Genomic DNA, 24244 nt, shown 5'->3' with positions numbered 1-24244 from the left:
CTGGCTTCAAATTTATGGCAATCCTCCTACCTCTACTTTCTAAATGCCCAGCCTCTGCCTCAGTTTCCCAGTCTGTAGAATGACGTAGCAGTCCCTCCTCTGCCTGTATTTCTGATAAGTGAAAAGTGGTATGGAAACTCCCAAAGGGTTGTGAGTACTTAGAGGATGGTCTGTATTCACGATCCTTTTTACTAGGTTTTCTGCTTTGCACACAAAATAGTTAGGTTTCATCATGGCATTATCATGCCCGGCACTATGTGCAGGTACATGTCCGTAAACATTGCTCGTACCCATCCCACATGATTTTTTTTCTCACGTAGTTCAATGTTATTAAATGTGTTTTGTGTTAACATTTAAGGAGCCATGTTATATGTTAGACCACAGTCTAGGCATCTGTCTGTGTGTTTGCTAGCTATAAACTTAACTTAGGGGTTGATGGGCCCATTGAGTCTCTAACCTGGCTGTGTACCAGAGTCCCTCAGGTGGACCCATAGGACTAGACTGGAGCCCGGGAATTGGCATGTGGGCCTCCTGAAAGTCCTGTTCTGGCCAAGAGAGGAAAAGGAACTTGCTGAGGCCTCAGGCTAGGCCTGGTCTTTTTCTCCTGCTCCTCAGCTGCCCTGATCACTGCACAAGAAAGAGGCTGGGAATCTCTGGTGACAGCTGGTGATGGCGATGGTGGCGGCCAACACACTCAGTGCTGCTCGGGGGACACCCAAGCATCAGGTGGTAGATTTTAATGCGTTCCTGAAGAGACGCATTCGGCTCTGACTGAGGTGCAGAATCATGGATTTCAATGACCCTCTCCAGCAGCCTGTGTCTGTGGCAAGAACTCTCTGGTAACTCCATTACCTGGAGACTAGGTGGTAGCCCGGAGGGACACATACCCTCCCACAGAGTGTGTACCTGTTTCAGGTGTGCCCATGCTGGTCTCCTGCATGAGCACAGTGTACCTCCATGTGTATGCCTGCAGGTGCTCACACGTCTGTCCTGCCCACTCTGTTTAGTGTGTGCGCATGCCCGGGCGGGCTCTGTTGTGTGTCACACATATTCGAAGCCTCTGTGTGGGGGCCTGTGTGCAAAGGAAGATGTGCTGCCACCCACTGGAGTCAGTCCAGCATTAGGGAGAGAGATCCCAGAGAGAAGAGAGTAGAAGGTTGTTGGAAAAGACACTTTCCTTGCTTGTGTGTGGTGTAGCCTGCCTCAGGACCTTAGAACAAGTGCCCCCCACTCCTTCCTCATGGCCTCACTCTGAAGCGCTTTCTCTGTGACGATGACCTTGATTGACATAGTTTGCAAGTCACTCTCTGTAGGCTCAGACTTACATGTCTATTTATTATCTTGCCCCCTTACTAAAATTCGCACATTTTTGGGTGCTATTTCTCTTTATGGCCGTGAACAGTGCTCGATCCTTAAGTTTGTGCAATAAATACTGGTTGAATTCAGGAGCCTGCCTCCACTTAGCCTTATTTTCTCTAAATTGTCTGGTTATCCTCTCCCTAAGATGTGATACACCTGAGGCCACAGGCTTGGCGTGCGTTTTCCGGGACACATTTGAAACTTGCATAACTATTAAGATGTTAAGGACCAGCAAAGCCTGGTACATTCAGTTGAGGCAGGACCGAGCCCCTCCCCCTGCATCAAAGCTGAATAAGGCGTCCCACCGTCCCACCATAGGTAGTGGGCTCTAGAAAGAGCCCTTATCCTTTTGGGGGAGGAGATGGGGATGGGTCAGGGGAGGGAAGGCTGGAGGGGGGAGTGGGAGGAGGGATGAGAGGGGGATCTGTGGTTGGTATGTAAAATGAATAAAAAAAAATTCTTTAAAAAAAAGTTATTGGTGCTGGAGAGGTGGCTCAGTGGTTAAGAACACTGGCTGCTCTTCCAGAGGACCCGGGTTCAATTCCCAGCAGCCGTATGGCATCTCACAACGGTCTAGAACTTCAGTTCCAGGGGATCTGATACCCTTACAGGCACACATGTAGGCAAAACACCAATGCACACAGAATAAAAATAAATAAAGCATTTAAAAAATAAACAAACAAACAAAGATATTAAGGACCAGAGTTGCACCCAAAACCCTTGGGTGGGAGGTACCAATTCTCTGGCAAGCATTGGTCCCAGTGCAATCACCCCTACCCCCACCCCCACCCTACTTTGAAAAGATGGTAAAATTAGGTCCAAAGAGGTTTAGGAATTAGCTCAAGGCCTCGCAAACGCAACAGGACAGACACTGGAATCAAATGTCCTGACCTCCTGTGTTCTTTTGTAGTTTTAGGAAAATGGGAAGGCAGGATTGGCCCATTTGGCAGGATCCTCTCTGGCAGGATTCCTGGTGGGTCCAGGAGGCAGTTAGGCCTGGAAATTGATGAGCGGCATTGAGGTGGGATGTGGTAGGGCTAGCATCTTCCAGCCCCCCAGAGTCCTGGTACCCTCTTGGGTGGCATGTCCAGCCAGAACCTATAGAGCTGCTCCTTCCCTACTGGGATCTTGGACCTGGGGCATGCTCCTGGTGGGCCTGGCAGGTGAATTCTTCTTTTCTGCTGTAGCATTTTGACTAGAGGTTGCCTCGGAGGGTCCCCTGGGCAGTGGAAATGGGGTAGAAGTAGGCTTGGTTGTAGACAGAACAGAGGCTGGCTGGAGAAGAGAGGCAGAGGGAGTAAGAGACCACGGGAGCCTGAGCCTTGGAAAGCTCTCCGGAAGTGGTAATGGCTGGAGTTAACCTTTACAGGAGTGATCAGGGCTTTAAACCTTATAACCATCTCTGCACCTCACTTGCTGAGTGGTGACTATGAAGTAGACTGTCTGTCTTTGTATTTGTTTGTTTGTTTGTTTGTTTACTGAGAACAGGGTCTCACTCTGTAACCCTGGTTGGCATACGAACTCGCTGAGATCCACCTGCCTCGGCCTCTGGAGTGCTGGGATTTGAGGTGTGCGCCGCCACTCTTAGCTGCTTATCCTTGTTTTATTAAGGAGGAAGTTGAGATTCGGAGACACAGTGATTTACTCAGGGTGGGTGACGGGCCACCTGCTGCCCAGTAGGTGGAAGGGCAGGCTACCTGGGGGAGGCACCAGCTGACAGGATGGGAATGCAAGCAGGTGCCGGACATCCACAGTTGACTCCTTAGCCTAATGCTGTAGGGCATCCTCAAATCTTTCACAGCTTCAGTTTCTTTGTCTTTAGAACGGAGATAAGCATACTTAGAGCCCACGAGGATAAAAGTAAAAAATTGAAAGAATGATTTGACGTAAAGGAGGAAGACCCGGTGCATTGGATGTGCTGGGTGGGCGGCTAGCTGAGGAACAAGGACACCTAGTCCCTGACAGGTTTGCTGTGGTGACTCCTTGTGGCTGCCACACCACAGGGACTCTGAGCACCTCTGGCAGCTGTGAGCAAGCCTGAGTGAGCCCCAGTTGGGTCTTATACCCATTGTGAGAGGCGGCCACAGGCCCTGTCCCAGGACAGGCACGAGGCAGTGCTGAGTTCCCATGCTGTCTCCCCCAGTGAGTAGTCCGAGTGCCAGCGGGTTTATGCCGTCATTATCATTCCTCCTGTGTTTTTTTTTCTCCCTGGTTATTTATTTTTCTGAGAGGAAGGAATGTGGGGAATTTACCACAGGGCTGGCCTTCATTTTTTTTTTTTCGGCTGCACGGCAGCAGCCTCTTCTATATGAAGGAAGCAGCAGAGGGACAGATGGCAGAGTGGAGGAGGCAGAGGGTCCTGGCTGACTGTGGGACCGCGCTGCGGTGTGTGTTATATAACCACCCAGAGGCCCAAGGCAGATCCCACAGTGCACGTAGCCCAGGGCAGAGCCTGGACATTCCTGGGCTCCTGTGAAATGATACCCGGCTCCCTGCATGCAAACTGGACTCCAGGCAAGCCTGCTGTCATTTTTTTTTTCTTCCTCAAAGGTTTCTTCTCTCCCGCTTGCTTTGGGCCATGGGGGTGGACATGGCCAGACTACCTTGAGTCTTCTAGTGTCTGAAAACTGTCCCTGTTGCTTGGAGCATCCTTTCATCTCCACTAACAAAAACCTAAGGCAAGTGCTGTCCTCTCCAAGAAAGCTTTTGGATCGCTTTATCCTGATTTCTGTCTCCCAGGCTCTGTGTTCTCCTGGCACTTCATGGAATAGGCTTCTTCTCAGGTTTGACACAGCGACTTGGGGTTTCATCTCCCAATTCCACCCACAGGCTTGCTGATCTTTTTTCGGTCTCCCCTCACCCACTAAAGAACCACTCTCCAGTCTAGAATCCAGAAGCATCTGGAATTTGGCTCCAGGGCTGAACGATGGAGCAAATGTGAAGACAGAAGCCTTGGATGTGGGGTGCTGAACCTTCAGTCCACACTTACTGAGCTCCCCCCCACTGATAGTTCTGCCTGGGTTGAGGCATTTAGAGATGCTGGAGGCAGGCCTTGGCCCAGAGCTGGGGTGGAGGGGAAGGCCTCATCTTTGTGTAGGGCCCAGAGTGTGGGAGGCCCTGATGAGCACAGATGAGGGAATGTTCTCTTTTTTATCCTGGCTTGCTACCTTTGTGACTCCAGACCTTTGTGTCTCCAGGGTTATATGTGTGGTCTGTCCTGTGCTCCTGACTCTTCTGAAAGACATCATAGCCTGCAGGCCAGCCTTACCTCTCTTGTAGGTTCTTGTCCTGGTAGGCCTGAACTTACCTGTCTCTGGTTACCATTTGGGGTTTTGTCTTTTTTCCCCCTCAGATAGGGTCTCAACTGTGTCACCCTGGCTAGCCTGGAACTCCCAGAGATCTGACTTCCTCAGCCTTCGTAGGGGTAGGATTAAAGGTGTATGCTACCATGCCTGCCCTGTTTTCGTTTTAAAATTTATAAATTTTTATTGTATGTGTGTGGGGGTTTTGCCTGCATGTGTTTGTGTACCATGTGTGTGCAGTGCCCATGGAGGCCAGAAGAGGGTGTTGGATCTTCTGAAATTGGAGCTATAGATAGTTGTGAGCTACCATGTAGGTGCTGGGAACTGAGTCTGGACCCTCTCTGCAAGAGCAGCAAGCCCTGTTGACCTCCCCTGTTTCCCGCTCTCCCCCCCCCAAAAAAAAATTGGTCAATTTTTTGACACAAGGTCTTACTTCTAGCCTTGATTGGCCTGAAACTCAGAGTTCCACGTGTCTTTGCCTCCCTAGTGCTGGGATCAAAGGTGTGTGCCACTGGGCTGACTGGTTTTCTGTTGTTGTTTGTTTTGTTTTGTTTTGGACAGAGTCTTATGTAACCCAACAGGCCTGAAACTTGCTGTACAGCCAAACACTGAACTTCTTATCCTCCTGCCTCCACCTCGGGTGCTGAGATGAAGGCATGCGCCACCATACCTTGTTTCACATAGGGCTAGGGAAGGAATGCAGGACCTTTGTGTAGGCTAGGCAAGTGCCCCGCACTGATCTGTATCCCCAGCCCTCTGGTGCCCATTTCTAAGACTCTGAAATCTGCCCGTTATACATTAGTGATTTAGCCGGTAGGCGAGAGACATGCTATTGCAGCCAGGTCCTGCCAGAACCTCCCAGCAAGGCCCTGGTCAGCCAGCAGTCTGTCTTTTACCTGCAAAGATAGTTGCTAAATGGGCTAAGCCTGTCTCCCTTCTCCTCCTCCTCTTCCTCCTCCTCCTCCTCCTCTTCCTCCTCTTCCTCCTCTTCTTCCTCCTCCTCCTCCTCCTCCTCCTCCTCCTCCTCTTCTTCTTTTTTCAAGACAGGGTTTCTCTGTGTAGCTTTGGCTGTCTTGGATCTCGCTCTTGTAGCCCAGGCTGGCCTTGAACTCACAGAGATCTGCCTGCCTCTGCCTCCCAAGTGCTGGGATTAAAGGCCTGTGCTACCACCTCCTGGAGTCTTCCCTCTTCTGTCTGGGCCTGTCTGACAGCAGGGGGGAAGCCAGGAGTTCTGGTAGAGCCCACATCCTCTTGATACCTGCTGTGTCCTGTGAGTCCCATTTTTCTTGCTTGAGTTAGGGGAGGATGGAGCAGGACTTCCTGGATGAAGCGGCAGCTGATTCAGGAGGCGTATGTATGTACTCTCTGCAGATGGAGGTCCACTGAGGGAAACATTCCAGGCCTGGGAAGCAGCTCTCTGCTCTGGATATAGTCAGCTCTCTCCCTTGCCGAGTGAGAACTGGGACACATTGGCTAGTCTTCAGTGCTTCTCTCTCCTCATTTCTAAACTGGCCATCAGAAGCCATCCTTTGAGAAGTGCTGTGAGGATCTGAAGGAAGCCTTGAGCCTTTGTTTGCAGCATCTGGAACTCAAGCAGGCAAAGATCGGCAGTTGTCATGCCCACCGAGGATGGAGGCAGGGAGGGGTGCGGGAGTGGAGCATGTGTGGCCCTGCCCTCAGGCTCCTTCAGTCTGTGGGGGACAGAAGGACCCAGACCCTGGATGTCATGAAACAAACATTGGGAGGGACCCCCTGAGTGTGATCCACAGCTCCAGCTAGCCACATGACTTGTTCCAAGTCACGACACAGGCACCTCCGAGGCAGAGGTGAGGTCGGTGCTAGCCTCAGGGCAGAGGTGAGGTCGGTGCTCCTCAGGGCTGCTGTGATGAGAATGAGACAAGGTCCTGTCATAGTTCCTGTTAAGCAGCAAGCTCCCCCTGAGGTGAGGCTGCCGCACAAGTGAGGATGCCCTGGGCTGTGCGATTTAAGCGCTGAGCTGACAGGCAGGGAAGGCGTTTGGAAGGGGCTGGTCAGATGCAAACTGGGTGAAAGGCTGGGGATGTGGGACACATGGAAAGGATGGGAAGTGGAGAGAGGTTTGTGACCCTGTTTCCAGGCAGGAACTCAAGGGCAGGGGTGGGGACCGGGAGCTACTGTACTCTCAGCCATTGCCAAGGACACATAGAGAGAAAGCGCGGTGCTTGTACAGGCGAGCTTTGCTATCCGGACCCCTGAAGGCCGGGATGAGGGGGACCCTTCTGGATTCCCCAGGGCTTGGGGTTCTGAGCAGAAGAGAAAGAAGCATGGGGCTGGGAGGGAGGACAAGTGAATCTGGTGATTCTGGCTGCGTGGGGTGGGTTGATTGGCGGGGGAGAGACTGGGGGTGGAGAGGCCATTTAAAAGGCAGTTGCAGAATCGTTTTTTCCTGATAAAGAGCTGGGCTGAGTCATCTGTGGAGGAGAGAAGTCATATCTAGCTTCTCCGGGTACTGTCAAGGTGGGATTTTCCTCTCTTCGTCAGCCGGGGAACTTGGCTGCCTGTTCCAAAGGCTTTGAGAACAGAGGCCAGCGTCGGAGCATCCTGGGGAAGCTGGGCTGCAGGGAAGACCCAGTCAGAGTGAGTAAGCTGAGCACTCAGAGGGACCTTTGGGGTTTGGGGTGTGACTCAGGGTATGTGGCATCCCCTTGTCTGGCCTATTTTCTCTCCCAGTACCAGGAAAGAGGCAAATGGGAACTTCTGCCAGCCTCGTTAGTGGCAAGGCTGGAGCTGGCCCTAGGGATCCTCACTCCTATCCCTGTGTGCCCCTTAGAGGCAGACGTGTGGGTCTGTGTCCACGGTCAGAATGCACTCACCAGGCTTCTGGCACGGGTGCATCCTTCGGGGTCTGTGTCATTTCCCTCTCTGCAGGGAGGATGTGAGGCTGGGCTGGCAGAGTGGCTAGGTTATTACTCAGCCCTCCTCATCTTCCTGCCCCAGCCAAGCCAGGGGTTGTATTATGGCTGGGACATTGGGTCCTTCCTGACCCCAACAGGGGGGCAGTTTACCAACCCTGTTTACCGGTCCTGTTGTCAAGGCTCCCAGGCTGCTACAATGGGCTGCCTCACGCCAACCTCTGTGTTCCCACCTCTGGCTCCCATCCTACCCACTGGCCTTGCCCGGACACTCCCATTGACGGCAGTTGTGTGGAGAAACATTTCCTTGAATTCTCAATGTCCTGACCTTCTGCTCTGGCCTCTCTTCCCCTGCCTCAGATCCCTTCCTCTGGTTCAGACAGGCAAAGGGATGGGCAGAACAGGGGGCTGCTGCCTACAGAAGGCGATAAGGCCCAGGAGCTGGAGAGAAGGCTTTTTCCTGCTAGAACAGAACTAGACCTAGAAGTTGACTGACTCCTAACCTACTCCACCGGCAGTTCATACCCTATCATTCATGTCTATCTTATTGCGAGTAAGTTCATCAACTCTTCTCCTGAAAGGAAGAAGTGATAGGAAGCCGCCCAGGGGCATTGGTGGGATGGGGAGACAGGGGTCTGTAGACTGTCCCCCAGGAACCTTGAAGTTCTCTTGATGCCCCTCCCGCTGAAGCTCTGAGCTAGAAAGGCAGTCAGACTTTCTGAGTTCTGCATCCCAACTCTTCCACTTCACGCTGTTTGACACTGAGTGGGCATCTCCGGGCCTGGCTGTCATCTGCAAAACGGGAATAGCAACCGTATCGTCTTCTGGGATCGCCGCCTTCTAGATGAACAGAGCGATAAGCATGGAGTGCTGTACTCGGGCCCTGCGAGGCCTGTGTCGTGGCATCCCCACCTCCCTGAGGCAATGCTCTGTCTCTGAGCCTCTCCTCTGCTCCGGATCTGCCCGGTCTCGCCTGACCCCAGGCAGCTCTTCTCTTTGTCTACCTTCCAGCCTTCTTCTACCGAAGGCCTGTATTCAGGGTTGCTGTCCAGAGCTCTATAGACCTTCCAAGATCTAGGCTAGAAGAAAGGGCATCATGGCCTGTGCCACAGCCAGGCAGTGAGGACTGCTGGTCCCTGTGGCCGGGGCTCACCTCTGATCTCTCTAAAGCCAAGAAGCACAATCTCATACAAGTTTGCTGTTGCCAGAGGTGACATTGCCTTAGGAGACTTTAGTTGGCATGTCCCCTGTTGCTTGTAACAAGGGACTCCAGGGTACCATTGATTGGTCAAATCCTGCCCTACCCCACCCCCATGTTTGTGCAGGGTGACAAAAAAAAAATCGCCAGGCTTGTTGGCTGGGTTGGCACCAAACCTCCTGTCAAATTCCTTTTTTGTGATATCACTGCAGTTGGCCTTGGGGGGCAAGGCTCCACTAGGAAGGAGACTCATTCCCCTCTCCGAGCTTAGGGGCAGCTAGCTCCAAACTCACAGGAGGGGAGGTCATTCAGGTCAGGGCAGGCTAGGATGAGCCTGGCTGGAAGTCAGCAGCCTCCTGTCACCTTTTCCCTGTGACCCTCCCTCTTCCTGAGCCTCCCAAGCTGGCTTCTCCCCAAGGGCCTTTCACATTGACATTGGAAGTCAGGGGGCTGGGGAGTACTGTGTAGATGTGAGGGGATTGGGGAGGTTGCAGGTACTGGGGGGGGGTGCGGGTACAGGACGGGTCCTGAAGCATGAATAGAAGGAGTGAGTGGCAGTGTTCAGGGACATGGAGTGGCCTGGATGTTCAAACACCAGATCACTTTCTATCTGGCTTACCCTGTGGGATTCTGCCAGACAGGATCCTGGTGCTCTGCAGTGACAAGAGCCAAGTGTTCTGCTCTTGGGTTTTCCTCATCAACACAAAGCACACAATAGCAGTTTGGGCCGGAATAGGGTTGCCGCGAGGATCCAACAATGCGTGTAAAGCGCATGTAGTGTGTGCCGAATCTGTGTCAGCTGCAGCTGCTGCAAGCGTGTGTCTTAAGCAGCGTTGGTAGGCTCTGTATCCTGGGTCATATGGGATGGGTTTGCACCTGTGAATCTCTGTGGGACTGTCAGGCTGCAAAGTAAAGCTGTTCACTGGGGTGGTGGTGGTGGTGGTGGTGGTCAGAAACACACCAAGATGTGGAAGCCATTGAAGGAATTTATGGTTGAGAGGCCTGTACCAGTGAGGCACACCATGGAGTCATGAGCCCATGCTATCTGGCATGTAAATTTTGCACATGCAGGGGTGTGGCTTTAGGGACGCAAGGATTGTGTGGAGAATTGTGCTGTGACAGCCATCTCTGACATGCTGAGACTCTGTGATGCTTCTCCATACTCCCAGAGTCCCCTGATGTGTGTCCTTCAGGATCCTGATCTGTGCTATGAATGTGCTTTGCTGGAAAAAGATCAGATAATGTCTGTCCCCATGAGCCGAGTGGGGTCACAGTGGACAGCTCTTCCTGGGGTAGCATGAGCCTTCTTTGCCCTGGATTTGATGATCACAGACCCCTTGTACTTGTGATCTCAGGGTGGCCCCCAAATGTTTCTCAGCTAAGGAGCCTATGGCTCTGGGAGGAGCTTGCCAAGAACATAGGGATAGCCCAGCCAAAGAACTTGGCTTTGAGCCAGGGGACCTGCTTCCAAGCAGACACTGTATGGTCCAAACATCCCCTAAGACTTTCCCATGTGTGGAAACCTCGTCTTCGGCTGTCCCAGGGGATTGGTCTGGCTAAACACTTCATGTTTTACAGAGTGGGTAACTGGGGCAGAAGAGGGATACCACAGCTGGGAAAGGCTCTATGCTGTCATCGTGGCATGAGGGGAAGCTACAGGTGTAGCAGATGGACAGAAGGATGGAGCCAGAAAGCCAGGAAGCACGGGTTGTACCTGGCCTCCATGGACCTCTCTGCTGACTCCAGCAAAGGGGAGTGGGAGCTTTGCCCTGGGATACTCTCTGGATCTCAGTTTCCCCATCTATAAAATGGGATAATGGTGAACTACCTATCTCCTCTATCAAGGCACTTGCATCTCTCAGAGTCCACGAACTCTGAGCCAGGCTGGCAAGATGCCTAGAAAGACTGTCCCTGGAGACCCATCAGCCTGTCAGGCCCAGGGCTAATTAGGGTGAGTTAAGGAGGGAGGGCAGGGTCAGATTCCTCAAGAGCTAATTAGCTTCCCACAGTGGGGGAGGGGTTTTCTCAGCCACTGGGTAAGCTATGACCCTGGTCATAGGCTGATCCCTCCGGCTGCCTGTGACTCATCTGTCCAGGCATCTTTCTTTGTTTATTCATTGTTCAGTGGCATTGGGCACCGTTTGTGTGCCAGCTGGGCGCTGTGGACAGAAAGAGAAATGGTGACCTCACTTAATAGGGGGCCGACCCGTGACCTCTGTTTTTGCCGTTTCCTACTGCCTTTTCCCCCACCCCACCCCGCAGAAAGACCCTGAACACAGCTATGGACTGACTCGGTCTTTGCCACCTGTAGCTGGGTGGCGGCCTTGTGCGTGTCAGGAATCTCGGAACTTCCTCACAGAAGTTTTTCTCCTCTGTGCTGCGGGCACACAATGGCTGTCACCCAGGACTCTTGGGGGAGCAAGAGAAATGAACACAGTGGGCAGTGTGGCCACGGTTGACGTCAGCCCAGGGTGTCGCTTGGCTTATGTTAGAATGTATGGATTTTTAAGTAATCATCTTAATAAAAATGTAGGAAAATTGGGGAAGGATGTAGAAGAAACTGACCGAGTGGTTTCTTGATTTGGTGTGGTATAATCAGGGTTACTTTTTTTTAACTTTTTTTTTTGGTTTTTTGAGACAGGGTTTCTCTGTGTAGTTTTGGTGCCTATCCTGGATCTCGCTCTGTAACCTAGGCAGCCTCGAACTCACAGAGATCTGTCTGGCTCTGCCTCCCGAGTGCTGAGATTAAAGGTATGCACCACCACCACTCGGGGTTACTTTTTTATGTGAATGTGTTAACTTTTCCTTTTTTTTTTTTTTTTTAAAGACAGCATTTTCTCTGTGTATCCCTGACTGTCCTGGAACTCATTGTGTAGACCAGGCTGTCCTCCAACTCAGAGATCCACCTGCCTCTGCCTCCCAAGTGCTGGGATTAAAGGTGTGCACCACCATGCCTGGCATATTAACCTATTTTAAAAAAGAAGTCTTAGGAGCAGGAGAGATGATTCAACAGGTAGAGGTACAAGCTGCACAAGCCTGGTGACTGACTTTGATCCCCAGGAACCCATGTAAAAGTAGAAGAGACCTGACTTCACACATTATCCTCTGACTTCCACACGTGCAACGTGGTACATGCTTCCCCACAATGATAAACTCAAAATACCTTTAAAAATAAGTCTTAGTAGCATCTTTTGTAGTATAAAGGACCCCCAGAAAGGAATGTGTAAGGTGTTCTGGGGTTGCTTTGCACCTCTGAGAATCTTTAGGCAGAACACTATTCTTGGGGCTCAGGTCAGAGAGGTAATCGTGACAAGTAGAGGCCCTCAGAGCTGTGCTTGAGGTGAGAAGATAAATCAGAGGATATCCAAACAGTTTAGTTTCAAGAGTGAATGCTGCCGAGGAAAAGCAGAGGGATTACAGGAGCCAGGAAGGCCCATCCTGGGAGAGTGTGTTGTTAGAGGAAAGGATGTTTCCAGCGCATCCAAGGCCTTACTTGGCCATGGCTTGTCTTTCTTCTTCCCTTCCCCTTCTTTAGTGTAGAAGGGAGGCAGAGTTGATATGCAACACTCTCAAGGGGCGAGAGTGGCCAGGGGGACCATGGGAGATGTAGTTAGTGGGGTGACTCAGTTTGGAGAAGTACTGTATTAGCAACCCTACCAGGGTTGTCCAGTGGAATGGTCAGACCATCCTGAACAGCTGGTCAGCATCATCCTTAACTCTTCATGACAGCTGATTCCAGGAAACTGAGTAAAGATCAGATTTCAAAGAAATGGTCAGATGTAGGAGGACATGGTGACTGTCTGTACACCCATTTGCTAACTAGGCCTGTGTACTCTCCGCAGCATTAGGCCGGAGCACTAGCTTTACTGAAAAGGATCTGAAGGAGGCCAAGGCGTGGAGCCAGCAGATTGCAGCCCAGCTGACCACCCCTCCCAGCTCCAACTCCCGAGGGGTCCAGCTCTTCAACAGGCGCCGGCAGAGGGTGAACGAGTTCACCTTGGAGAGCCGTGGTCAGAGGCCACCAAAGCTCAGCCAAGAGGCCCTCCCAGCAGGGCATCCTTCGAGCCCCACAGGCCATGCCCCAGGGCTCAGTCTGAGTCCTACATCTCCATCCAAGCCAGGCCCTCCAAAGCATCCCAGCCCCCGAAGCCCCAGCACAGGGGTCCCTGGTCACATCATGGAGGAGTACTCAGAAGAAGCCAGTCTCCTACGGCACCTGGAGAAGGTTGCCAGCGAGGAGGAAGAGGTGCCACTGGTAGTTTATTTAAAGGAGAATGCAGCCTTGCTAACAGCTAATGGGCTACACCTGTCCCAGAGCCGCGAGCCCCAACAACCCTCACCAAACCCTCCATCAACTGAGGTGCACAGTCCAGCCACAGATATCAACCAGAACCCTTCCGCGCCCAATGCCACAGTCACCACAACGGCGTCCAACAGCCACCACAACCAGCCCACCACCGATGTGAATCAGAATCCCCCAGCGACTGTCACCCCTGTCCAGCAGAATTCATCTGAGGCACAGTGTCCCCCAAATGGCACACCTGATTCCAAACCCGGCACTCCATGTGCTGATGGGCAACCCCCGGTGCCAGCAGAGGAGGTGCGATCCAGCATTCTCCTGATTGATAAGGTGTCAGCTCCGTCATCGGCCACCAGCACCTTCTCTAGGGAAGCCGCACCCCTCTCCAGCTCTGGACCACCAGGTGCAGCAGATCTCATGTCCAGCTCCCTGCTCATTGATATGCAGCCTAGCAACCCAGTGGCATCAGCAGAGCAAGAGATGTCTGGACGGGCAGTCACCACGCCCACTAAGGTGTACAGTGAAGTGCATCTCACACTAGCCAAGCCTGCCTCAGTGGTCAACAGGACGGCCAGGCCTTTTGGGGTCCAGTCACCAGGGAGTACCAGCCAGATGGAGCACAGCCCCATGATGGGAAGACGGCATTTTGGAGAGAAGGCCTGGGCTCCTCCGGCTCCCACCATGGTGGATAGAAGTCCCCAGCCGCAAAGGCACATGATGTCCCGCAGCCCCATGGTAGAAAGGAGGCTGGTTGGGCAGCGAAGCCCAGTCCTGGAGAGACGCCCCTTAGGAAGCTTCACCCCACCCCCCACCTATGCTGAGACTTTGTCAACAGCCCCTGTGGCTTCCCGGGTTAGGTCTCCTCCCTCTTACTCAACTCTGTATCCCAGCTCTGACCCTAAGCTGCCTCATGTGAAGAGCCAGGCAGTCCCTGCCAACAAGACAGGCATTTTGGAAGAGTCGATGGCCCGCCGAGGCAGCCGGAAATCAATGTTCACTTTCGTGGAGAAGCCCAAGGTTACCCCCAATCCAGACTTGCTGGATCTAGTGCAGACAGCGGATGAGAAGCGGAGGCAGAGGGACCACGGGGAGCTGGGCATGGAAGAAGAGCCCTTTGCCCTGGGAGCCGAGGCCTCCAACTTCCAGCAGGAGCCAGTAGCTCGGGACAGGGCCAGCCCTGCGGCCGCTGAGGACACCGTGCCTGAGTGGGCCTCCTGCCTCAAGTCACCCCGTATCCAGGCCAAGCCGAAGCCCAAACCCAACCAGAACCTCTCTGAGGCCTCAGGGAAGGGGGCTGAGCTCTATGCCCGCCGCCAGTCGCGGATGGAGAAGTACGTGATAGAGTCTTCAGGCCATGCTGAATTGGCCCGCTGCCCTTCACCTACGATGTCCCTGCCCTCATCCTGGAAGTATTCCACTAATGCCCCTGGCGGCTTCCGAGTGGCATCCCTAAGCCCAGCACGGACTCCGCCTGCCTCCCTCTACCATGGCTATCTGCCGGAGAATGGGGTCCTGCGCCCAGAGCCTACCAAGCAGCAGCCATACCAGATGAGGCCTTCACTCTATGCTCTGTCTCCTGTCAAGGAACCTGCCAAGGCGTCATCACGCGCCACCTCACCACGCACTCCATCACGCACCGTCTCACCTCGTGCTGCCTCCCCAGCCAAGCCTAGCTCCCTGGACCTGGTGCCCAACCTGCCGAGGGCAGGCCTCCCGCCATCTCCTGCTCTGCCTCGGCATTCCCGCTCCTCCCCAGGCCTCTACACTGCCCCCATCCAGGACAGTCTCCAGCCCACTGCTGTGAGCCCCACCTATAGCAGTGACATCTCCCCGGTGTCTCCCTCCAGGGCGTGGTCTCCTCGAGCCAAGCAGGCCCCCAGGCCTTCCTTCTCCACCCGGAATGCTGGAATCGAGGCCCAGGTGTGGAAGCCTTCTTTCTGCTTCAAGTAACGCAACCCCAGTGCCTGTCCTGCCCCCTTCTCGGAGGGCCAGTGAGAAGATGTGGCAGCATGTGGTTCAGGGCTTAGTGAGGAAGAGAGGCATCCATGGATCAAGGTCTGGCGCTGCCAACAGACCGTGGGTGGACCATCTCCCCTCTCCGAGCTGTAGACAAAGGGGTTTAGACTCCACGTCTCGGTGGTGAGGAGGGTCATGGAGAAAGAATACCCCCAGAGGGTCCCGATAAGCAGATAGTCTTTCCCTGGCCGTATAGATTCAGGGATGGGAGTCTGACGACAGTGTCTTGCTGGGAGAAGGCCCAGAGGGACGTGTGAACCTCCAAGTACTGGGTGTGCCTTACTCCTAGGGCTCAGGCTCCTGGCATCTGGCTTCCTGCTTCTGGATTCTCACCTTCACAGGGTGTCTCTTCCCCTCTGCCTTCTGGACATTTCCTGTCTTCTGCCTCAGAGAGCTTTGCCTGGCTCCACCTCCTCTCCCGAGTCCTCTGCTGCCTGTGGACTTAGCATATCACTGTTTTCTGATGCTTGTCTTCCTGTTCTCTGGGACTCGGCTGCCTCCGTGCCCTCTCCAGGACCCGAGTCTACACAGTGGGGGCGGGAAGGGGGGGGAAGACTCCTGGGCCCAGACCTCAGTCCTGCTTCCAACTGCCTTGCCCTCACTGTTCCGGGGTGAGGGGACATCCCAGGGTATCCCCGAGAAGAATGCCCTTTGGAGGGCTCTGCAGATAGGGGTATGTTGTTAGGAGAGTGACCCTTTAGTGATACAGTGACCTCAGTCAAGGTCTCCCTGACCAAAATAAGCCACCTCAGTGCAACAGCACGGGGGCCAGGGAGAGGCAATGGAGGAGCATTCTAGACTCCCTCGCACCTCCCGTTTGCTGGGTGACTTTGGCCAGTCCACTTTTCCTTTCTGGGCCTTAGATCCCCCCTGGACTTAGGGTCTTCTAGTTGTGGTAATCATTGAAGATTTTGAGAATAGGCTGGTGCAGAGGCAAGGGGACTGTCATATAGAAAGAAAGTAGAAAAGATGGGCTGTTGTTGAGGGACACGGGAGTTGGCTTTCCATGAGAGTGGCCTGGTGAGGTACCATTGGAATGAGCTGCTGCAGCAGGCCACAGTCAGAAGCCTGGGTTGGGTCAGCTTAAGCTTGGGATCAGCTGGTGACAGCGGGAACATGGTACAGTAGCTCGGGAGAGAGGGACAGAACAGCTTTGAGGAAAAGCCTTGGACTTAGACGTGAGTTCTGACAGACTGAATGTGCACCTCGGGTCTCAGTTTCCCCCGTGCACACAGAGGATATAGAGTCAGGTAGCCTGAGATCTCCACTCCATGCCCTTCTTGAAGTGGTACACACACCCCCGCCCCTCCCCAGAACTAGTCTTTGTTGGAGGTGAGAGCATATAGATACAAGAAGATACATTTCCATGGAATCTTCCCAAGACTTGGGACTAGGACCACCCACTTTCTCTTTCCCATCCCTATTTCTGGGATCCCAGAGGGGCAGGGGTGGTGGAGGCGGTGCCCATGCTGGGCTGAGTGCGCAGTTTTCATGAGCTTTGGGCTTGTCTCCATGGGAACAGGGGTGGCTTGTCAGTGAGCTCATCGGGCACACGGAAGAGGGGGATGCACGTGGGAGCTGTGGGTGAGCTTGGCTCCTTCAGGCCAGGTCTTCCCAGTAGCCTCCGGAGACCCTGCTCTTTTGCACCTGGGGTGGGGTTGGGGGTGGCCGGGAAGGAACCCGTTCTCCAGCCTGCAGCTCTTGCCACTAGGCTGAGCTCTCTGCCACTTGGCTCTGTCTTCTGTTCTCAATACACTCTGTCTCAAATCTGTCTCGCTTCTTTCTTCTGCGCTATTGCTGCCGCGGCGGCTTGGGGCTCCCCTCTCTCCTCCCTGACTCGGGGCTGGAAGTGAAGTGGAACTGTTCACCTCCTGGGTGTGCGTGGAAGTGAGGTGCTACCATGCCTGCAGTGTGTCTGGATCTGCTGGTGTCAGCCATGTGCTGCCTAGGAACGGGAGGGTGCTGCTTTCTCTCCTTCGTTCCTTTCCCGAGGCTAGCCCAGATTGTGTTGAGGATAGAGACAACACACTGCCCTGTGGCCCAAATTGGTTTGGAGTCCCCCACCCCCTTTTTTAAAAGATAGAATCTATAACAGAGGCTGGCCTTGAACTCATGCTCATGATGATCTTCCTACCTCAGCCTTCTGAGTGCTAGGACTGTAATCATGAGCTTCTGTGCTTAGTTCTGTTGTTGTTTACTGGATTTAAAAAAAAATTATTTTTTTTTTTTTGTTTTTTTTGTTTGTTTTTTTGTTTTTGTTTTTGTTTTTGTTTTTTTTTTTGAGACAAGGTCTCACTGTGTAGCTCTGGCTGGCCTGGAACTTGCTGGATAGGTCAGGCTGGCCTTGAACTCACAGAGATTCACCTGCTTATGTCTCCCAAGGACTGGGATGAAAGGTGTGCATCCATATGCCTAGTTCTGATATGGCTGGGTCTGTTGGTGTGTGTGTGTGTGTGTGTGTGTGTGTGTGTGTGTGTGTGTGTGTATGAGATTGAAATGTCTTCCACCAGACAATTCCCTGTTCACTCTCCAGTTCCCTCCACCCCTCTCCTTTTTTATCTGAATTGGACTGTTGTTTCCCACATCCATCACCAATCCTGCCTGGCTCCCCTGGTGGAGAAGAAAACACGGTGGGATCAGTACCTGGTTCCTATGTGACTTTGCATAGTCCCTGCCTGTCTCTGGCCCTGGTTCTTCCAGATGCAATGACTGGGCTGCAAGAGGGAGCCTGGGAGTTCCCTGGTCTCTGACAGTACCGTGCTGACTGCTCAGCTTTTGTCTCCACCCTCTCCATGCAAAGGCCCTGCTGAGAGGCTGGGGTGACTGGCTGCTACTTTCTGATTTCCACCCATTGCATTTTCAAGGCGCTTGGTAGACACAGTCCACTGGGCTCTTTGGCAGAAAGCAAACAGTTCTGTTTCCTTCTCCCTTTCCTTACTGTGCCCCCGCTGCCCCGACATGCTCAGTCCTGAGACATGGCAGTTAACATGCAGTCAGGCCTGGCTCATCGCCACATTTCAGCCTGTGCCTGAACCATGTCACTTCATAGTCCTGGCTGGATTTGATGACTTCCTTCTTCATGGTGGATCCAGCCATCCCCTATGTCCAGGAAAGGCAGAAGCAAAACTTTATAGAGACTTTTAGACAGTTCTCTCAGCTCCTCCAGCCTCTTCTGGTTCTGCCTTGACATTGTTGACTGGGGCCAGGTGTGGCGGTGGTGCACATCTTTGATCCCAGCACTGAGGAGGCAGAGGCAGGTGGGTCTCTGTGAGTTGAGGCCAGCCTGGGCTACACTGGGAGCTCTAGGACAGCCAGGGCCACATAGAGAGACTCTGTCTAAGACAACAACAACAACAAAACATTTGCTGACTGGCTTGGGTCATGAGCTCAGGGTGGCACTCATCAGATAATGGAACATGCCTGGGTACCTTTGACAGGCTTTTGGCTCGGAGACTTTGGTCTCAGCCTCGAGTCCTTCCTGTCTCACTAGGGGCAGGGACCTCCCTTGAAGCTCTTCTCCACAGGTCTGTGGATTGCCTCCCTGCAAGCTGGGATGTGTCTCACACGGAGAACAGCTCTCAGGGACTCTGGCTTGTATAGGCGCATACAACCCTGACCCTGAATAAAAGGGGGAGGAGGCCTTAAGTTGCTCCCTGGATGAGCTTGGCTACCCTGGAAAAGCCTCCACAGGTCACTGCAGCATTACATCCCACCAAACATGTCCTCTTCTGGCTCTTCCTAATGGTCCTTTTTAGCGAAAGGGCACCGAGGTTGAACTCACGCGGCAGCTGCTGTCGTGTGATTGGAGAATATATACCATCTGCCTCTGTTGTTTTCTTCTGAGTGGGAGGGACTAAATTCTCCGTCGCTTGAAAGGATGACTGGCAGATTACCGACTGGGTGAAAGAATGGATCTTGTGGGTGATTGTAGATTTTGATTGGGATGACGTCACTGACTCCACCCGACAGCTTGGGACTGAGATGAATGGATGATTGCTAGTGAACATGGACTCCACTAAAAGCCCAAATAGACTACTTATTTCTGGAATGTGGGTGAACAGCTGGATAGTTCAAGGTATGTGGGTATATAGCCTGTATTTCCACGCCCTCCACTTTCAACTCCCTTAACACTGTTTAAGCATGGTGTAGCTTTGAAACACACACACACACACACACACACACACACACACACACACACACACTGGTGGGGGAGACCACAGTGGGCTGTTTATTTATACCTCTTGGCTTCATTTTCATCACTTGTAATAGGAATGTGATAACACCAACTTCCTGAGCAGTCTGACCTAACTAGGAGAGAGAGATGATGGATGAGGATGACGTGTATAGATGGATAAGTCCTCGACTAGGTAGGAAATGGGTTTGCCACCACAGCAGTGCTTTCTAACCCCAGAGATGTTCACCACCCGGCTGGCACAGAACTAGTCTCACTGTCCCTATTGGCAAGAAGGGCAGGGAGGGGAGAGCCACTGGTGAGTGGTTTGGTCTCCTTTTGTGTTTCCATCTGCCAGTAGGAACTTCCTCTGCCAGGTACCCAAGGAAAAGAAGTGAGGAGGTGACTCCAGAACACAGTGAGAGCCGAAAGGATCCTTCATGCGGCCTAATCTTAATAGTGGTAGTTAGTATTTTTAAATTACAAACTGGGCTTTGTGGCACATGCCTGTAATTATTCCAGCACTCAAAAGAGGTAGAGGCAGGATCAGAAGTTCAAAGTCATCCTCAGCTACATTTTGGGTTTGAGGCCAGCCTAGGCTGCATAAAATCCTCTCTCGGAAATGTTTTAGTATATAGAAGTAAGAAATTTGCCTGGTGATGGTGGCGCACGCCTTCAATTCCAGCACTCGGGAGGTAGAGGCAAGCGGATCTCTGAGTTCAGTTCGAGGCCAGCCTGGGCTAGCTACAGAGTGAGTTCTAGGACAGCAAGGACTAAACAGAGAACCCGGGTCTCAGAAAACAAACAAACAAACAAAAAACAATATATATTTAAAGTTACATTTTTGAGTAGATAAAAACAACTTTATGGTTCAAAACTCTAAACATACATGGGAAACAGTAACTTTAAAAGACTTGTTCCCAACCCCTGTGGCTGTGTGCGGTGTGCCTGCCAGCCCCATGCCTTAACCTTTCCGTGTGTGTGTCTTCCCCATCTGTCCTATAGTAGTTTCTGTTTAGCGGTCTCCTCCAAGGAACATGCTAACACATGCTATGTTCCTTCACATGAATTGTCCCTTCCTCACAGCTTCGTGGACACCCCATTTCCCAGAGGAGGAAGCTGAAGGCTAGATGGCTGGACGATTGCTTTCCCATTCCCTCTCACCAAGTGAGGGAGCCCGTCTCCAAAGCAAGCAGGTCCTGCCCCCAGACAGCAAAGGCTTTTAAAGCTTCTGCACTGAGTAGAGCCACCTGAGTTTTTACATCAGGCCCTACCTGACTTTGTTGGGTAATCTTTCCTGTCTCCGAATGATAGACAACCAAACTCGATCTTTTCCAAAACCCTGATTCTGGAAGACCTGGCACTAAACCTTCCCCTTGGCCCTCTCTGCTCTCTCCCCAGGACCGCCCCGAGAGCCTGCCCACGTCCCCGCCCTGGACGCCGGGCGCTTCCCGGCCCCCCAGCAGCCTGGACGGCTGGGTGAGCCCGGGACCGTGGGAACCGGGTCGCGGGAGCAGCATGAGCAGCCCCCCGCCGCTGCCGCCGCCGCCGCCGCCACCCATGTCCCCCTCGTGGAGCGAGCGCTCGGTCTCCCCGCTGCGACCCGAGGCTGATGCGCGGCCCCCGAGCCGCCAGCTGCAGGCGCTCCTGGCGCGCAACATCATCAACGCGGCCCGGCGCAAGAGCGCCTCCCCGCGGCCAGCGCCCGCCGAGACCCTGCGGCCCTTTTCCCCGCCGCGGGGACCGCCGCCGCCGCCGCGCGTGCGCTCGCCGCAGCCCGCCCGCCCCGCAGGCACCTTCCGCGGAGCCGCCTTCGCCCCCATCCCGCGGAGCCCGTTGCCCGTCGGGCCTCCGTCCTGCGCTAGTCCCCGGAGTCCTCAGGCCACGCCGTCCAGGCCTTTTCCCTACCGCCGCTCGCCCACAGACTCCGACGTGTCCCTCGACTCTGAGGACTCCGGGCTTAAGTCGCCCGGCATCCTCGGCTACAACATCTGCCCTCGAGGTTGGAATGGCAGCCTGAGGCTCAAGCGTGGTAGTCTCCCCACCGAGGCCTCCTGCACCACCTAAAGTTTCCCACCCCGGGAGAGCCAAGTCAGAGGAGGCACCAAGTTTGGGGTACCCCAGCCCTGGGACCCCAAAGGGTCTGATCTCATTGGACAGCTCCAGAGAAAGGGGTCAGGGAAGGAGAGCTCTGGGCTGGAGGCCGAGTAGCTTGTGCTCAAACTTGGGCTCTAGCCCTTGGCTCTGTCATTCATTTGTGTGACCCCGAGCAAGAGCCTCCCGTCTCTGACCCTCAGATTTGGCCGGTGCAGTCTGCAGACATCTTCCCCTTCCATCCACACACTTGTGCCTTGGGGAAAACAGCTAAGCTCCATGCTCCTGGACCAGCAGTGTGCCAGGCTTCCATGTCCCTCCTTTACTCTGTTCTCCGGTAGCCTGGCAAATGAAGTGTGTGCTGAAAAGAACCTGGGCCATGACCCATGCCCAGGCTCTGGCTTGCTTGACCACCAGCACCTGGCACCAAGTCCTAGGCCAGAACAGCTGTTTTCCATCTCTTCTCAGACTAGCTCTATTTTTATCTGGTGACCTTTAGAGAGATCTCCCAGGCAAGCTCAAGGTGCCCTGCTGGGCCCCTCTGGGGAGAAGGAGCTGGAAGATCCTCCCCAGGCTCGGCCATGCTGCCTCCTCTCCCCCAGCTCAGGGTGGCCAGGGTATCTTATGGCCAGGGCAGAGCAGTGTTCCCTGGGGCTCTGGGCCTCAGACCTCTGCCCTTCTTGGCCTGTTCATGGCAAATTTTGGGTTTTTCAAAGCTGGGGAGAGAAGAGATGGCAGCCATACGTGGCTGCCCCCAGTCTGTCTTACCTATTTGGAAAGGTCCTTGTTAATAGACTATGTAAGTCATGGCCAGGATGCATAGAGGAGACTCCAGGATTGGGTAGAGTTGGCTCCTGACCGCTGGGATTCTCACCCTGAAATGCATTCCATAGTATGAGAAAGTGGCGGTGAGGGTGGAGGACCACAGGGCTTGAATTCAGAGACAAATGAACCTGGGCGGAAGTAAAGAGGTATGCCAGTATGGGCCTGTGTTTCTGGCTACCAAGTGAATGTCTCCTTCCTTCAGTCTCAGGCCTTGGCCTAGTGTCTGTACCATGCCCAGAAGAGTGGGCACTGTTATATTCATTTTTCTTCACATCTCACTCTGGCCTAGCTCATGCCTCTACCCAGTGGCCTTGGGGAGCCTGCCCCCTAAACTTCAGTGACTCCTATTCCAATCCCCATGATTGATATTGGGAAGAATGTAGCTGAGGTCTGTGGTTTTTATCATTGGCTGATGGTACCTCTTGAGGTTCAGAATATCAGAATTCAGAACCTGGGTGTACGGGTGCTGGAGTTCAATGAGGTGCAAATATATGTAGGTGAAAAAAATACCAGGGTGTTGTTAAAGACAAGGGATGATGTGATTTGGGGGTAATTGGTAGATTTTCCCACACATCAGGGTGATCCAGAGTCCCTGAGTAAGGCTAGGGGAAGCTAGGGTCAGGATGGAATAAAGTCGGGGTTGGGATAGAGTGTGCACTGGGATAAAAGGGTGATCTTGGCTGGTTCGTAATGGCCATGGGTTGGGGACCAGGCTCTACTGGGAAAATGAGAGAGTACTGAACTCAGTCAATGAACACACTTACCAAAGCTCTTACCTGCTGCAGCATCCCTTGTAGCTAAGGAGTCCCAGGCTAAGGATACCCCCCAGAGAAAAGATACTTTTGGACATCTAGCTGATGCTATGGCATAGATCAGCTTCTACCTGCATTTCCTCAGAGAACCAGCAGGAGGCAGCTTTGAGAATCGCCGTTCTGTCCTAGTGACTGCCTTCTCTCTTATGTTCTCTAACACACTAGAGCTTGCCTGTATCCTGCTTCATGCCTCTTGTAGAATTCAGAGCAATAAATGCTTTCTGCATTCCTCTGCCTCCTGTGTCATTTTTGCCTTTCAGGAAAGCCTTTCTCTTCCTCCCGAACATACATCAGTCCACAGAATATCTGAGCATGGTCTCGGAGTTTGGAATTCCTAAGAGTGGGTGGAAAAACTTGGGGCCATAGAAGTCCTTGGATTGAAGCCCAGGTTCTGTCATTGATTAGCTAGGTGGACCTGAGGACACCATTCCTTCCCCAAGTCTCAGCTTCCCCATCTGAGAGAAGGGACAGTTGATCTAAGTGGTGTCTTGGAGTAGTACTCCTACAGGATGCTGGAGTGGGCAGAGCCAAGCTGGGGCAGGGTCCAGTGCTCGGCTACCACTTCATTGAAACCAGGATTCCAGGATGGGACAAGAGTCTCCAGGGGAGGTTCTATGTGAGTACAGGCAACTACAGTGAGACCAGGGTCATTGGGCCCAATCCCCATGGGCCAGCCTTGGCTCAGAGAGAGTGATTGTGTTCCTACTTCTAGATGAGGACATCCCTTAGTCCTACCCTCTAGATTCAGGCCCAGCAGAGACTGGGCCGAGCAACCCAAGGGGCAGAAAGCTGAGTTCAGAGCAGAGCCCAGGATGCTGTCCCAAATGGGTGCCAGAAAGGTCCACTGGGGCCATCTGCAGTGACAGACTCAGGCGCTTGCTGTTTCCAGGGAGCTCTTGCTGGGCCCACCCTTCCCTGGGATTGACCTAACTTCTGCTGGAACATGTCCTGAATACAGTCAGTATCTGACTGCCAGCTGGTGGTTTCTCTCCCTTACCTCTTGTCCAGTGCTCAGTGCTTCAAACTAATTCATCCATGATGGAATGAGCTCACCATCTGACTCCCCCTCCCTCCCCACCCTCCCACTTCTCCCTTCCCACACCTCTCATTTCCAGACCATCTCCGAGATGTGGGCATTATTCAAGTGCCCCTCAATACCCCCCTCCTCCCTGCCCCTTCTGCCTCCACCCTGAGCCAGCTACCCCCCTCCATCTCTCTCTTAGCTATTGCACAATTTCCCTGCCCCTAGTCTGGCCCCCTTCAAGCCTGTATGTGT

The 24244-nt window shown here is 53.3% G+C and overlaps 1 protein-coding gene across 4 annotated transcripts in view; it reads left to right on the top strand.

Annotated features, from left to right (window-relative positions):
• Positions 1–23168, top strand: part of Synpo (synaptopodin) — a 37488-nt gene extending 14320 nt beyond the window's left edge. For 2 of the 4 annotated variants that reach the window (XM_036204558.1, XM_036204561.1), the window contains exon 2: positions 12593–16835. In XM_036204558.1, coding sequence (XP_036060451.1) covers positions 12593–15000 — 2408 coding nt within the window. In that variant the 3' untranslated portion in view covers positions 15001–16835. Of the gene's footprint in view, positions 1–7219; positions 7278–12592; positions 16836–20638 lie in introns of those variants that run through there. The other 2 variants (XM_036204562.1, XM_036204559.1) reach the window with 2 other exon arrangements.
• Positions 23169–24244: the final 1076 nt, after the last annotated feature.

The sequence above is a fragment of the Onychomys torridus genome, chromosome 13 (genome assembly GCF_903995425.1).
Source record: "Onychomys torridus chromosome 13, mOncTor1.1, whole genome shotgun sequence".
Taxonomy (NCBI): domain Eukaryota; kingdom Metazoa; phylum Chordata; class Mammalia; order Rodentia; family Cricetidae; genus Onychomys; species Onychomys torridus.
This window is presented reverse-complemented; position numbering and strand designations above follow the sequence as displayed.